We start from the raw sequence: 17,572 nt of genomic DNA, 5'->3' as shown, positions 1-17,572 counted from the left end.
ATGCAAATGAGCCAGTCGAAATGTACTGAGAGGGGGTTTACTTGCTCTCTGCATGATTAATGAGATTTGTTTTCAACAGCGTGGTTAAAATCGTGCGAACTTGAAGTTCTCAATGTTGAGGTTAATCTAATTAATGCTTGTTGAATCTATGCTCAATCAGTAGTAAGTCTTACTTTTTTTGGTCGCAGTACTTTCTGAATATACTTTATACTTCATTACTGAATAAAGGCGAATAAATCTAGTCTGAGAAGAAACATTCAACATTATTAGTAGAAAAAATTGAATTCAAAGTTGTTTTTTTTTTGGTTAAGTAACCTTTGTTTCTTCAATCAGTGTCAATCAATTAATATGATTTTATTCTGAGTTGTGATGCGCCATGAATACCATCGCTTTTCAAATGTTTTGTCTTAAACACGCGTTAATTCTCGTTTCCGTATACTGAATTCGTTGAGGTACATGTTATTGCCATTACCACTGGAACAGCTGCTGAGTAGATACAAGATTACTTAGTAGTGACCTCCGATCGCAGCAAATAACGTGTTAGGAAAACTGTTGCTGTCCCACCCCATAATTTTTCATCATGTTAGACGAATCTTTGAACAGGCCATGACAGATGATCGGGGTCTTTCATCGAAAATGATTACAAATTAGGGCGCAGTAATGAGTCTTCAGTGAGAATAAATCATTTAAACTAGTTGTATGATGCTCTCTCCGCTTGAGAAGCACAAAGTGGGTAGTAGGGTTGTCCAAAAATTAGACAAAAATCTCTTTACTTCGAATTTCATGCCTAAATATCTCTAGAACGGCTATCTCTAAACTAAAAAAAAGGATATTACGGCTAAATCAATTACTCTTGAGTTGTTGAATCATTTTCCAATAATATTTAACAAAGACTTTTTTGGTCCAATGAAACAAAGTGATTTTAATTTTATGTCTTGATATCTCGGGAGCGCCGACATCTATCAGGTGTACAACTTTGCTTCCGCGGTTTTCCGATAGGTGGCTGTACCGGCTGAGGCTGGTTAAAATACATAGATGATAATGCCTTTAAAGTGAGTGTGTACAGTGCCTAACGAATTGCCATCGCCGTTTCAGTGACAGTTGTTCTTGTTTTCGTATTATTCACGCTCGAAAATGTCTGTTTATGTGCCCAATTCTCGCAATTTGCGGGGAGTTTTACTTTTCTGTTACAATTCTAAAAAAAATACAGCTGAAGCACATCGAATGCTCTCAGAAACTTACGGTGATGCTGCTCTGAGTAAAAGAACGTGTCGGGAGTGGTTTCAACGTTTTTAAAAATGGTGATTTCGATGTCGAAGACAAATATTGTGGTGGATGAGAAAAACCTTCAAAGATGTTCAACTGATTTACTACGAGCTCTTAAAACCGGATGAAACCATCACAGGAGATCACTACCGAAAGCAACTGATGCGCCTTAGTCGCGCGCTAAAAGAAAAGCGGCTACAATATCAAGAGCGACATGACAAAGTCATACTCCAACACGACAATGCCCCACCCGCCGTATTCCCCAGTGGTCGCCCCTTCCGACTTCCACCTATTCCGTTCGATGGCACACGGCCTGGCAGATCACCATTTTCAATCCTTCGAAGAGTTGGAAAAATGGATTGCTTCATGGATAGCGTCAAAAGAGGACTCCTTTTTTCGAACCGGGATCCGAAAATTGCCGGAAAGATGGGAGAAAGTTGTCGCTAGTGACGGACAATACTTTGAATAATACATCTGTAAGCACTTTTTCGAAAAAAAGCTTTTAATTTTGGAAAAAAACGGCAGAAGTAAAGTTGTACACCTGATAGGAAAAGGATTATTGCGAGAAAATGTATCGATTTTTATTTGTAAAACATATTCTATTGTTTAATTCGTTATTTAAAAATCTTAGAGCTTTGTAAATACAGTTGTATTTACAGTTATGTACAGTTCCGATGTAAAGTATATGATATTTAATACCAAACTTATGAAGTCAAGGTTAGAATGTAGGATGTACTAATATGTTACCTGTTTAGAATCAGCGTGTATGAAAAACTGCTCTTCCTAGCAACACTTTACCCAGAAAGTGGTGCCTACGTGCAAACAGACCCTGTCAGCTTGGAGCGATCTCAATCTTCAGTTTAGCAACGTCATCGCACGGCATCACATATCATGTCAATTGTATGAGTGCGCAGTGCTGCTGTTTTGGCGCGCACGTATTTGACATTTCTCTCCCCTACTTCTATGTACGAGATTCGATGCGAACTCGCCTGAGGGCACCATGCTCGCAAAAAGGATGTTGCCAACGATTTGTTCGGGAAATGTGAGAGCTGGATATCTTGTTAATATGATGTCTTTGGTGCAAATCAAAAGATTCATTGTACAATTAAGGATCTAGAGTAAACCAAGTTAACTTGTGTTGGTAATTTGTGCCTCTTTTGCTGTCTATGGGCGTCATCATCTAATTAACATCATCTATTTGATGATCTCACCTGATACAGCGATAGTGATTTTGAAAAGTCCCGGGTCTAGCACATAGATGGCGCTAGTTTTACTGCAAACACCTTGTTCTCAGTTAGTACTAACCTTTAAAAGACAGCTGTTAAAATTTAATGATTTACTATTAATTAGTTTGTGAGTTATTGTGCTATGAGTTACGCTACTTTTGTTATTTTCAGAACAAAGGATCAAAACCAATTTCGTGTTTTAATTTTACACTGCTTCTTGATGGGAAAAATACCGTTCAAGCGAAGCAATGGCTTGAAAAGTGTTATAGAGACTCAGATACATCAGAAACAACGATAAAACGTAGGTTCGCTGACTTCAAACGTGGTCATAGAGACACCGATGATTCAGAACGAAGTGGACGTCCAAATGAGGCGGTAACAACTGGAAACATAAAAAAATCCACAAAATCGTTCTGCATGATCGAAAAGTGAAGATCGTGTTGGCTTTACATGACTATGAGAAAGTTCTGTTCAAAGTGGGTGCCGCTTTTGCTCACTGTTGACCACAAACGAGATCGTGTTGATGATTCTGAGCAGTGTTTAGCCATGTTGAAACGTAACAAACCGGAATTTCAGCATCGATATGTGACAATGGATGAAACATGGATTCATCACTTCACTCCGGAATCAAAACGATCGTCATCTGTGTGGACAGCAACTGGTGAACCTCGTCCAAAGCGCTCGAAAGCACATCAACCGACAGGAAAGGTTATGGCCTCGGTATTTTGGGATGTGCGTGGTGTAATATTTATCGACTATCTTGAGAAACGAAATACCATTAACGGTGAATATAGTGTTATAGAAGCGTTTGAAGATCGACCGCATATGGCAATGAAAAAAAAAGTTTCATCAAGACAACGCACCGTGTCACAAGTTAATCAAAACAGTGGCAAAGCTATATGAAATGAACTTCGAATTGCTCCCACATCCACTGTATTCGCCAGATTTGGCTCCCAGCGACTACTGGCTGTTCGCAGACCTAAAAAAAAGCTCGCCAGTAAGAAATTTCGTTCGAATGAAGAAGTTATCGCTGAAACTGAGGCCTATTTTGGGGCAAGAGATAAATCGTTTTACAAAAGTGGTATTAATATTGAACCGGAAGTTTGATCCATATCAAATTCGGTAGAAGGTTATGGGACCAAGAGACCTCTCATTTGAAACTTAATTTTGTGAAAATTGGTCCAGCCAGTGAATCCAGTGAATCCACATATACACACACATAAACACACACACATCCTAATACAAACATTTTGCGTGCTCGACGAACTGAGTCAAATGGTATATGACACTCGGTCCTCTGGGACTCGGTTCAAACATCGGTTTTAACAGTGACTGTATAGTTTTTCTATATGAGAAAGGTAAAAATGTTTGTATGGATTCATTGGACAGTTGTAAAATTTCCACGTTCTGCTCAGAGACTGGGCTGCATAGCAAAAAGTTAATTTATTAGTTAAAATTGATTCATTGAATTTGAGGCCTTGTATCCGTAGTACAGCAGTAAAATCACTTTTAATTCTATTTATTTACACATATTTATTAGGAACTTCTGGCTGATCTTCTACGCTTCTGTGCTTTTCCTTCCTCCGAGATTTTCTAACGCTTCTCCAGCGCGATCTGACAGCCGTTTGCCACTTTTAAAAGAACCGTGAATTTTATGACAACGTCGTCCATTGTCAAGGATGTGGTGAGACGATACTTTCTTAGCAAATGTACGATCATGATTTTCATCGAAAGCCAAGCATATCTGATACCTAAGCAGTTCCGAGGTCCACCGCTAAACGGAAGGAACGCGTACGGGTGTCTTCTTGCTACATTCTCCGGAAGAAATCGATCCGGATTAAATTTATCCGTGTTTGGACCCCATTGCTTTGGATCCATGTGGACTTGATAGATGCCACAGACTATTACTGCGTTTGCTGGGATGGTGTTGCGATCTGTAAACAGATTATGTAGCTTTCAACAATTTTGATCAGTTCTGAAATATTTTGATGAGAAAATACCGTCAAGCTTGATATCACTTGTTGCTACTCTCCCAATAGCAGCACCTACGGGATACAGTCTCATTGCCTCTTTGCAAACCATCTCCGTGTAAGACAGCTTTGCAACATCTTCTATTGAAACAAATTGGTTTTCTTCGGGACAAGCTTCCATCACTTCCTGGTAGACTCGTTCTTGAATATCAGGATGAATAGCCAACATCAGCAATATATTACTCATAGTAGTTGCAGTTGTGTCGTTTCCAGCAAATATGATCGTATCCAGATGTTCCGGAATATCTTCTTTCAAAAACTGATCGTTTTCCTTTGCCAACTCTAGTAGTTTATCCAAGAAAATCTGTGGTTTCTTGCCATTCAGGCCAGAATCGGATTGTGTGTCACGACTAGAAGCCGTAATTGAATCTGCTTTTCGAGCATCCATCACTTTTGTCGATAACAATCGGGCTTCCTGCAGAATTTTTGTTTCTCTTTTGTATGCCTTTGTCATACGATAAATGAACTCAGGATACATAGTTATTGAGAAAATTCTTTTCGTTATAAGATCCAGGAACTCTTCTTGTAGTCCCAAATAATATTCTCCATCCGGTGTTCGCTGCATGTCGAAGTTTACTCCAAAAGCGGTAGCTACGAATGAAAGGAAAATTGAGCTTATTTTTAAAACTGACGAAGATTTTCAAACGTACAGTAAATTGTGTCCAGCATGCATAGCGCGATTTCATGATTGAAGTTACGTTCTCCTTTCCCAACGTGCTTCTGCATCAGCTCGGTGAAGAGTGCACTTTTTTCATTGAAAATACTCACAAAACTGTTCAGATTGGCTGGTCCAAAAGAAACGTTCAGTAACTTCCTTTGACCTTTCCAGATGTGAGCTAAATGAAATACCAGAAGACAAAATTAAATATTGTTTGTTATTGAAATACGCCGAATTCAGTCTTACTCGGTGAGGCGAAAATTCCTTTGCTGACATGAAGAAAATGATATTGTATCGATTTATCGAGGCAATGCGGAGAGTTAAAAACGATCTGTAGCTCTTCGGGTGTATAAACGACAACGTGCACCAAAGGGCCGAAGTGTATGCAGAGCGGAGATGGATACGTGCTGCTAAGTTTATCCATATTTTCAAAGATTACTTCTGAAAAGAGATTGGAATTAAAACGGAAAATTGTTATGCAATTTTGTATCTATATCCAAATTTAAGAGTACAATTACAAATATTTCTGTACCTTCTCTTTTGCTATGAATTTATGTTTATTTATTTAGAATTTTAATATGTAAATCAAAAATTTAGGTATTGATTGAAATGTGATCAGTAATCCTACATATTTTATTATATTATAGTTGAAAAAATGATCAAAAAGTCTTATTGTTGTTCCAATAATTTTGGGAATATTTTCAAACAAGTCATGAGTTTGTGTTGAAGACCCTCCATCCTTCAAGAAGGTCAGCAAGCGTGTTGACCCTTTTTAAGTTTATATTGTTTTTTGCCTTTCTCATATAGAAAGACTATGTAATCGCTGTGAAAACCGACTTTACAACCGAGGCCCGGAGGGCCGAGTGTCATATACCATTCGTCTCAGATCGTCCAGATCACAAACTGTCTGTGTGTGTGTTTTATAGGAGATGAAATCGCTCGATCATCAAGCTACCTGCACATAAGTGAACTTGGTATGTGGGAATCGAACCAGCTCGTTTCAATTTTTTTTGATTACTGGTTAAAGCATGTAATAATATTAATTATCACTTAGATAACTCGTTCAGCTCACACCTTTGTAGGGGTATGAGGTGGGACCATCATCAACTAAAACACCCTCAAGCTTCGTTCCCCTTTTCCTACCGGGACTACCATAAGGGATTACTTCGGCAGGGGGGCTATGCTGAAGCACCACCTCTCTCGGTTAGCTGGCGCCTCGACTACCCAGGACTGGTCTACGTCGGAAACTAATCCCCGATGATGGATCTAGCCTACACCGACGGAAAAGTTCCCCGACTGACGAAAATTACATCCAGCTTCGCCAGAGCTTCAAGTAGGCTATATCCTCTTGCATTGGTTTGCCGGCTGCCCAACTCAACGGCCCAGGCGTTGAAATCGCCACCGATGACTACTGGCCTACGTCCTACCAGCGTGTCGGTGAGTGCATCCAACATCCGGTTGTATTGCTACTCCGTCCATCTTGGAGGCGCATAGCAGCAACATACGAAGACACCGTTAACTTTGGCGACCACGAATCCTTCGTAAGAGTTTTCCACCACTTCCTGCATAGGAAACCTGCCCATAACTTGTAAAGCAGCCATTCCTGCTACATCCGCTAACCAATTGCCGCTCTCAGAAGGAACCCGATACGGCTCTGCGATGATCACATCACACTTCGTTTCTGTTGTCGACTGCCACAACAGTTGCTGTGCGATGTCGCAATGATTCAGATTAATTTGCGTTATCTGCATCATTGTTGGCCTGCCTTCGCTTTTTTGTAGGCCGGGCATTTATAGACTCCAGTCGGATGGCCATTTCCTTCTTCCGGCTTGCCGGCAATGTGTCCGTTTTCACCGCAATTCCAGTACCGTTTGGACCTGTCTGGACCCTTGCAGTGTCTGGACTGGTGACCAAACTCAATGCACCTGAAACACCTCTCCATTTTCTTGGTGACTCGGAGAGCCAGTCGCAGCGACCTTGATCTTGCCGGTAACCGCCAGCTTGTTGGCCGCATTTACTGGCTGTATGATAGCCGCCATCTGGGTAACCGCAAATGATCTTCTGATTCGGATTGTCACCGGTACTTCCAAGTTGCACTGCTCGGTCAATGCGTCCCTTAACTCTTCCTCAGTGGTGACCTCGTCCAAATCTTTGAGCTCTACCACTGCCCCCTGTGAAAGAGCTCTTACGGTGATCTCGCTGCCCAAGGATTTCGCAATGAGCTCCCGGTACTCTGAGCTCTTAACCGAAGGATCCTTCTTGAGCTCGAACATCATCTCTCCTATGTGACAAATAATATCACTTTATTTTCTCAGAAATGGCTGAACCGATTTCCACAAACTTAAATTTTAATGAAAGGTCTTACAGTCTCATACAGTTCTCCTGAATTTCATTTGGATCCGATTTTCGGTTCCGGAATAACAAGGAAATATGTGCAAATTTATTGTAAAATGCGCACTCAATTTTCTCGGAAATTTTCAGAAGCGATGGCGAAACGAAGTATACATTTTCATAAAACTTACTGTTAAATTCATCTAGTTGGCAGATCTTGTTAGTAAGTGAATATATAGAACTACTTTGGGACAACTAGTCCCCGGTTTCCACTTCCGAAAGCACCGGTAATAGTAAAGAAAATATCCAAAAATGGAACTCACTTCGATTTCTCAGCAACGGTTAAGCCGAATTTCACGAATCAAGATTCAAATTAATGCTCTCGTTGTCTTTAAATACACTGTGTAATTTCATCCCGATCCGACTCCCGGTTCCGAAATGATAGGGCGATGAGAGTCAAAATATTCAAATCGTCATTCAAAATGACGATGTAAAACTGGCACGCGTCGGTACGTGCGGCTTTGCACCGTTCGCAACGTGATTTGTTCAATTTCGTATAGCGTGCAGGATTGCCACGTTTAAATCTATATTTTTTCAGGTGAAAAAAATATAAAATCTTTTATTCAATTTGTACCTGCTTGTTAGTGTTATTACAAAATCATGATAACGATGCTTTTCTATAAAAGTGCACTTATTGCCACTTATTATTTCATATAGAAAGTTTATTCAATCACTTGAAAAATTGACCAGTGAAAATTGGCCAAGAGGATTTCGTTTCGTGAGGGGCCCAAAAATAAGAATAATGTTACTGAAGATATACACTTTAAACTTTTCCACTGGAACTGTTATTGTATTACATATCTTTACGTTTAATATCTATTTATTTCTGTAACACATATCTGAGATCTTCTAAATAATTCTGTGTTTTGATTTCGGGAGGGGCCAGGGCCCCTCGCCCCCCCCCCCCCCCCTCTGGGTACGTGACTGCAAGAGGCTAAGTGTTCTATATCATTCGACACAGTTCATCAAGCTGAACAATGTATTTGTCTGTGCGTGTATGTGTGCGAGTATGTGTCAAATAATGTCACTCATAAAATAAAAAATCTCACAGTCCCATAAGTTGCTATTGAATTTCTTCATGCTTTCATAGGGTATAGTGTGTTTCAGTTTGTACACCGTCATTTAGAACGACGATGCAAGAAAGGGTCTAGGCTCAAAACTGATTCAATTTGTAGAATATATTACCGACTTCTGCCATACTGGTTCTAAGTTCCTGGTTCCAAAAGTACCGGAAACAGTGGTCGAAAAGTCCTGGTCGGCTGCTTGGCCATCCATGGAAGTTGTCCATCAATGTCAACTTCCCTTTCTGAGCAGCTTAGTTAGCCGTGTAGTGTCGGTAGCGGATTCCAAACTGGCTAAGAATAATGCTACGGTCCACCTGTACCGGTGGTATAAGTCCACCAAACAGGTAAGCCGTGTGGCATCCGGTGGAATTATTTTCTACCAAGAATTGATCCACTGGTTTCCTGTTCCATGTCGTAAAAGGCCACAAAAATAGGATTTCCTAAGTGAAGGTATATTTCCGTGCCGATGACTGAATGGCTGCAGGAGGTTAAATAATGCAGTCGTGAATGTAATATCTTGGAACCTAGTCGCTGTTGGTTTGTTAAGGAAATTTAATAACCTTGGATTTCCGACTTATGGTTTTGCCGACGATTATCATATATTGATGACCTTCATTAGCATTACCACTCTCTTTGATTTAATGCGGCAAGCCCTGCGATCTATTGAACAATGGTGTTGTCAGGTTGGATTATCTGTAAATCCGGGAAAACATCAATAGTGCTTTTCACTCATCGTAGGATAATCACAGGAGCTCGTCCGTTACAGTTCTTCGGTTCAGAGGTCACGGTGGTTGATCAAGTTAAATACGTCGGGGTTATTCTGGATTCAAAACTGAATTGGTCTGCTCACTTTGACTTCAGGATTAAAAAAGCTTCCATGGCTTTCGGCCAATGGTGATCTCAAATGGTTACCTGGGATGAGTATTTACTCGCTCCTAGTGACCTAACTCCCACATGCAGTTTTTCTTTCAAAACATTCAATGTGAGCTATTCTCTTCGTGAGGAATGGTTGTCTGGTTATTTGGAACGTCAACTTGATGAACACATAGTTTGTTATACGGACGGTTCTCTGTTGAATGGTCGTGCTGGTGCTGGTGTCTACTGTCGTGAAATGAGTCTAGAGCAGTCTCATTCACTTGGTTGTTACTGTACTGTGATCGAAGCAGAAATCTACGCGATTCTGTGTGGAATACAATCGGCACTTCAGCAGAGGATCTGTGATAAACGAATTTATTTTTGTTCCGACAGTCAGGCAGCTTTAAAAGCACTCAGTTCGAATGATTCACGGTCGAATCTAGTGATCGCATGTCGAACTCAAATTGAAGATCTCAGTATTTCAAATGCTGTTTACTTCTTATGGGTACCCGGTGATTCTGGTATTACTGGAAATGAATGGGCTGATGAGTTGGCTAGAGCTGGTGCAACGAATGATTTCGTTGGTCTGGAACCAGCTTTACCACTTTCAACTAGTTGGATAAAGCACAAGATTCGTCTTGGGCTGCATCCAAACATGCCAGCAAAAGGATATTCTCTCGTTTCTCACCCAATGTGATAAGAAGCTATAGTTAGAAGGGTTTATCGTTCTTCCCGGGGTGAATGAATCCTTTCTGTATTCACCTTAATTGTTTGGCATCCTTTATTGGGTACCGAATTTACTTCTGCTCGTACATACTGCGAATCGTTCTGCATTCTTCCGGGAGTGCAGAATGGTGTCGCTTTTGTAAAATCTCTAAATCCTCTCGGGGTTTGGAGGTTTTATTAACTGTGCATCGTTCATCAGAAAGAGCGCACATAGTAACAAACCTAAATAAGTTTTACAGCAGGCTGTTCGGGACTTCGTAGAGGTTCAGAATTAACTTCTGCCTCCACTAAATGTGATCCCCAGCAGATTGTTCAGCATCCCTTAGGGGTGCAGAATTTACTTCTGCTTTTTGTGTTTTTGTGTCGTCAATTTTCCCCATCCTCCTAGTCCAAACCTTACCATTTCCCTTCAATACTTTTCTCTTATATATCGGAAAAATGATGCTAAAAACAAATGGATGGCAAGGCACAAATCGCCAAATATCAAGGGGAATGTGCCATTTGAGCCAATTTGTTCTGATTCCTGATTTGAAAAAAATAAAATAAATTTGATCAAAAATCTCACAGTCCCATAAGTTGCTATTGAATTTCTTTATGCTTTTATAGGGTAAAGTGTGTTTGAGTTTGAACACCGTCATTTAGAACGACGATGCAAGAAAGGGTTTAGGCTTAAAACTGATTCAATTTGTAGAATATATTAGTTACTTACTACACGAACCGACTTCGGCCATACTGGTTTCAAGTTCCCGGTTCCAGAAGTACCGGAAATAGTGGTCGAAAAGTCTAAAACGAGACTCGCTAAATTTGCTTATAGATGAAATTCTAGAAAACTGGTGGGAGGATTTTGTCGATTTAGGTAAACTGAATATTATTACTGGAGATTTCAACATTGACAGGTTCAGATATAGTAGAACATTGATAGATCATGTGTATTTCAATTTCGACGGTGTTTATTCAAATGTGGAAACCGATTGCAAGAGATCCAGATCATGAGGCAATTGCAATTTCCGTAACGAGTAGCCCCAGAAATGAGGAAGATACGGTGAAAATTATGTGCTGGAAAAAATATTCAAAGCAAACCATATCTCGTATCAAGAAGCTTGGGTTGTACACAGTTGACAGGAAATTTGGATAGCAGGGCATCTATTACGAAGATTGTAATTACTTTTTGTTTATATATATATATATATATATATATATATATATATATATATATATATATATATATATATATATATATATATATATATATATATATATATATATATATATATATATATATATATATATATATATATATATATATATATATATGTATATGTATATATATATATATATATATATATATATATATATATATATATATATATATATATATATATATATATATATATATATATATATATATATATATATATATATATATATATATATATATATATTATTATTATTATTATTATTGTGAGACGTATTAAGTTACTGTATTAAGTTACCGATGATGTTGGATTTTTAGTTTGTTTGAGAATTAGAAATAATGAGCAGTCTACAAACGTTTGAGCCTCGCGCGCGAAGCAGGTAGTGACTATTTGGAAAGCGAACAGGACTGGCCGAAGAGCATTAGCATTCAGTGTGTTAGGATTGACTCTTGACCTTGATCGCAAGGTTTGATTAGTAATTCAAGGAATAGAATCGGAAAACTAATTGGGATCGAAAGTTGTTGATGGAATTGGGCTTAGCTCTGCTCATCCGCAGTCTCGTTACTCAATCGTAGCTGATGTTTGTAGCGATGAGCTGGTCCGGCGGGAAGGGCCAGGTGAATTACTGTCTGATACTGGTAAAGATATCGGGTTCGATTCCTGATGTGATCAAGGATCTTCCCGGGTTGGAAATTTTTTTTGATTAACCCTGGATAGTAAATCCGAAATATTTGAATGTTATTTTGTGGTCAGTCGTTCTTTTGAAGAAGAATCTATACCTGCTACATTAATCAGATCGTTTTCTGTTGCTTACTGGTTAAGATATGTGCTAAAATATTAATTATCATTTATTTATTCATTAAACAAAATCCATCGGACTGATGTCTAAATGGACTAACAGAGTGGGAAAAAGTCCATAGGCATAAAAACCACTATCTATTAAAACAATCACAAAAAATACATGACAACTACACAACTACTTAAAAGCTATTACAAACAACTTATAACAAATTAAATTATCCATAGTCAGATTATTTCTGAACGTTTGATTTTTTCAACGAAGCGGCGGGAAGGCTCTCCAAACTCAAACAACTCTTTTACTGTAGTGAATGTTCTTATGCATGCAGTAATTGACTCGTTGTATCCGAATACAGTCCTATGGAATCTGTTCTGAAGCAGGTTTGTGTTACGAAGTGATCTATTCGGTATTTGAAAATTAAGGTCATAAAGCAGTTCAGGAGCATCAATCTCTCCGTTGATCAACTTAGCAATTATCAACGCCAGTTGAGTTTTTTTACGTCGCTGTAACGTGTCGATTCCTAACAATTGGCATCTGTCTGAATACGATGGCAAGTTTACTGGATCTCTCCACGGTAAATTTCGTAATGCCATACGAACAAACCGTTTCTGCACTCGTTCAATTCTAAGGCTCCACGATACTTGATACGGAGTCCAGATTACCGACGCGTTTTCGAGAATTGGGCGAACGAGTGAGCAATACAAAGCCTTAAGGCAATGCGGGTCTTTAAAGTCCTTTGCAATCTTAGCGATGAAACACAATTGACGTGTTACTTTCGAAACGATTTGAGAACGATGAGCATCGAACGTCAGTTTAGCATCCAACTGTACACCAAGATCACACACTTGATCCACTCTAGAGATAATTGTACCATCAATGTTATAGTCAAATATGTATGGAGATGAAATCCTATGAAATGTGATGACTTGGCACTTGGCTACACTTATCATGAGTTTGTTTTTCCTGCACCAATCGGTGAACAATGTAAGCAGACATTGTAGTCACTGGCAATCATCTACACTACGAACAGTAAGATACAGTTTTAAATCATCTGCGTAGAATAATTTACATCCAGCTTCCAAAAGCAACGCCACATCGTTGAAGAATAATACGAACAACAGGGGTCCTAAGTTACTATCTTGTGGGACACCTGATTTATTCGAAAACTCGGATGATGTGCTGTGGTCTATTTTCACGCGTAATTTCCTATCGGAAAGATATGAGTCCAACCAAGGTACGAGTTGCGAAGATAATCCAAGGCGAGATAATTTGCAAAGAAGTATTTTATGATCTATTTTGTCAAAAGCAGCTTTGAGATCGGTATAGATAACATCCATTTGTGTTTTAGCTTCCATACTAGTTATGCACTGGGATGTGAAGGCCAACAAATTCGTTGTAACTGATCTCCCCGTCATAAAACCATGCTGATCAAATGAGATATAATTCTTTGCGCGATCCAAAATTGCAACACTCACAATTATCTCGAATAATTTCGACGATGCCGAGAGGCTTGTTATTCCACGATAATTCGCTACATTACGTCGATCACCACTTTTATAAATGTGACAAATAAACGACTATTTCCATATACGAGGGAACCTAGCTTTCTCAAACGATCGATTGAAAATGATGCTCGATGGTTCTGCTAAAGTTGAAATACAGCGACACAAAACAACGGATGGTATACCATCCGGACCAGGAGAAAAGGAGCATTTTAATGATTTTGCTGCTTGTTCAACCAAGTACCGTTACCAAGGTGTAACGGTAAAAATATCCAAATCCAACAAATCGGTAGGTACATTTGAAGCAGCGTCATTCGCGTCGAATGTCGAAGTAGAACAACTCGAGAAAACACCGGCAAAGAAACTCGCAAATAGTTCACAAGATTCTGGAATTGAAGCAGAACCCGTATTGTCCAAATATACGTTTGAGGGGATTGAAGAACATTTTCTGTTTGAATTTACGAATCGCCAGAAATTACGAGGGTTTCTTCGGAGGTTTGTCTGCACTTTAAGTACATACGATCCATACAATGTCGAATTCAGTGTGCGATATGCATTTACAAATTGGTGAAATTTTATAGTATTTGCTAAGCATCAATTCCGCCGCAGCTTACGATGACAGGAATTCCGCTCACGTTTAAATTGACGTAATTTTGATGTACTCCATGCTGGAGTGACAGCCGGCCTGATACGAGGAACATCTATCAAGCCACTGATTGATTTCACTGCAAAAAATCCTTGCCATATCGTCAACGTCCTCGGTTGAAAACAATACCGCCCAATTGCTGATTAGTGGTTGAAATCCAGACAAGTACAGCCAAATCTTAGGAGGTGCTGAAGCAGGCATGATGAACGGAACAGAGAGATCTCCAAAATCGATATCATTTGTGCCACGGTCAAAAGCTGGGTGCACTGATAGACCGTCTTCGCCCCGACTGGCCATACTGGCATTCTTCCGTCACGGGAGTTTTGAGTGGAAGCACTAACAATGCAATCCACTTTTTTACTAAGCACCTCAACAATACCAGATAGCTGCTGGATCTGTGTATTGATATTGTTGTTGCTAGAGTCGGAACATTCAGCTTTTTGATTTTGGTCCTCAATAAACGCACGAATACTTCTGCCGTTCATCTCGTTCTTGCATTTTGTGCAAATAAATACTGCTTTACCTTGGGCAAAAACATCCTTACAGGAACGGAGATTGAAGCCACAGCAGTTTTGGCTGATGTGGAAAGGAGTTTTACATAAGCCACAGCGCACTGGCTCCAAGTCGTTTATATCATGATGACATTCTCCACATTGTTTTGAATTCATCTTTGTTTTGGTCAAATATTCGCAAATCAGAACTGACGGAACTCGCTTGGCAAGGCAATAAAGGACTTTAGTAGTGGTTGGTGCTAGCAGTCTTATAGCGCCAAAAACACTTGCGATCGGCCGACCAAAAAACAGCAAAACAACAGCTAACGAACAAATTATTGATGTAAACTCCAAGAACTAGTAGCGACGAATGGGTTGCTGAAAACAATTAATACAGTTCGGTGTCGTCTTAATAAAAATAACACTTTCAAAAAACGTAAAAAAGGTTCACGAAAATTTCAGCACTATGCTTCAATTTGATACTACACGGAAAAAAATCGTTCTGCTCACACCTTTGTAGGGGTATGAGGTGGGACCATCATCATCATCAGCCATCTTTCAGATAATCGAGCGGTAAAAATACAACCCGTTTTGTCGGTTCAATAGCGCGCTATGGAACTATAAGGCCTTTAATTTTAATCTAAGTTTGAGAAAATCGAGTGCACTTGTTCTTCATTTTTATGCACATTTTATCCCGTAACTTTCAAACCGAAAGTCCGATCCAGTTTTGAACAGAGGCCCGGAGAGCCAAGTGTCATATATGTATATATGTATGTGTGTGTATGTGGCAAAAATATACAATCGATTTTCTCATATTTTCCCATAGAACGGAGTTGCTGTGTGAAGTGTGTTTTAATGTTGCATGTCGTGCAACATTTTCATTACTATTATGACAAAACTCATGTATAAATATAGTTTAGGAAATGAAAAATAAAGTTAGTGTGTTTTCGTATTTTAGAAGAAGTTTTCTCACTAGAAAGAAATTCCGAAGGACGTCACAACCAGTCGCAGCACGAAGGAAGCCATCTTGCCGGAACCTACAGAGAAGTATCGATACTAATTAAACAAATTTCTCTCCATTCCATTTAGGTACACTCCGCTGGAAAACCGTAGCCAGCATAAAAGCGTATTTCCGCTCTTATGTCCTACTTGTTTCTTCCCGGATATGGGAATTTGATTCCTTAAAGAAAAATTCTACGAAATTTAAAGAATTTTACATGGTTTAAACGTCGCTAACGAGGATTATTCCAAAGTTAGCTGACACTTATAGTCCATTGTTGTATGTTCAAGATAGTAGGAATGATCAAAATTCACAAGAGGAATATAGTACCAATGCATCTTTGATAAAGATTGCGATTCAACGATGTTCATAGGTCCTTGTTTTCTCGGTCACTGGCAGTCACTATTTTTCACTATAATCGAAGTTCTGTCTGAAGTTTGGTTTCCAAAGAATGAAATGTTTTGGATCAGCATTGCTAAGTCCTAATAATTATTCACTAGCGTACAATCATACCATCATAATTAGTAAGGTATGGCAGGATAGCTCAACGTGTCCTTTTTCCATTGTTGCGTTTTGTATTTTTCTCACATTCTTTAACTTAAACTTTCCATTACGAGTAAAACTAACATGCACCTGCGGATGTATATTTCAGCAGTATATATCCATGTCCAATCAATGGTAATGCTGGCGGTCCATTCATGTTTGCCACACAGGCCAGCATCTTCCGGCGAGACCATCGGTAGTAGGCGGCCAGAACGATCAATACCGCACTCAAGTATACAAACGGCGTATTCCACATGGTTAAACCGCTACCAAAGAGGAAGATAACTCGCGGAAAACACACTGGTGTCTTGCTGAACTTGAACGGATCTAACTGTAGCTTGCATGCAGTTTGTTTTCCGATCCGATCGAATCTGACCTGACACTTTATAACTGACTGGTTCTGGACGGGCGCGCGCCTCGAATTAGAATGATTGTGAACAGCAGTTCCAGAAGTGATTTTTATCATCACACGGAACAATTTCAACGGAGACAGGAATGTTGCCGTACGCTTTCGAGGGGTGGCGTGAATTAATTCGAGAGACACAGTGTGAGTCAATCACCGTGGTTATTCCATTTATTAATTCTGTTTGAACAATTGATGATGCCCTCTATGCTCTCGTGAGTGAAACATGTCAGTTCCTGTGAACAGCCATACGCGACCGGGTCACTTGCTGCGAGTGTAATAATTGTCTAATTCAGGCGTCTTTCGAATGCAAATTACCATATTCACCGGAACGAATGCTAAAGGCAGCAATCAAATGTGCATAGAAAACGGATCAGTGTGATCGTTCCTTTTGTCATATCTTTTTTTCCTCAATAATGATTCCTATAGGGTTGTTTCAATAGTGCAGGCTCCAACGAAAGAAAATATTTGTAGCAGCGAGTTAACTCTCCAGCCACCATGCCTGAAAAACAGTCAGAATGTTATTTTAAATGACTGAATATTCGTTGATGAACGAACCTATACAGTCATTTCATATTTCTAAGAATTTGTTGAAATGTTTGAAATAATGTAGACTAACACCGACTTGGATTTGAGCATTGGTCGATTTTGAAAAACTGAAAATGTCAGATCAAGTAGGCGAGACCGGGGCGAAAAAGGCCACTTACAAAAATTTGAACACCAAATGTCACATCCCATCTGCTACGCCCTCTATACGTCAGCCCGTGCATGGGCTA

At 39.4% G+C, this 17,572-nt stretch overlaps 1 protein-coding gene across 1 annotated transcript; it reads right to left on the bottom strand.

Moving 5' to 3' along the window:
• Positions 1–3,881: 3,881 nt before the first annotated feature.
• On the bottom strand, positions 3,882–16,788 carry LOC131431215 (cytochrome P450 4c21-like). The gene is made up of 5 exons (XM_058596797.1): positions 16,484–16,788; positions 5,427–5,621; positions 5,173–5,358; positions 4,493–5,113; positions 3,882–4,426 (listed from the first exon to the last, which is right to left on the bottom strand). Exons 1-5 carry the CDS (start codon positions 16,647–16,649, stop codon positions 4,086–4,088), a joined length of 1,509 nt encoding a protein of 502 aa, XP_058452780.1. The 5' UTR covers positions 16,650–16,788; the 3' UTR covers positions 3,882–4,085.
• Positions 16,789–17,572: the final 784 nt, after the last annotated feature.

This window comes from Malaya genurostris, chromosome 2 (genome assembly GCF_030247185.1).
Source record: "Malaya genurostris strain Urasoe2022 chromosome 2, Malgen_1.1, whole genome shotgun sequence".
In the NCBI taxonomy this organism is placed as follows: Eukaryota; Metazoa; Arthropoda; class Insecta; order Diptera; family Culicidae; genus Malaya; species Malaya genurostris.
Note: the sequence above shows the minus strand (reverse complement) of the source record. Positions and strands in the feature narration are given on the sequence as shown.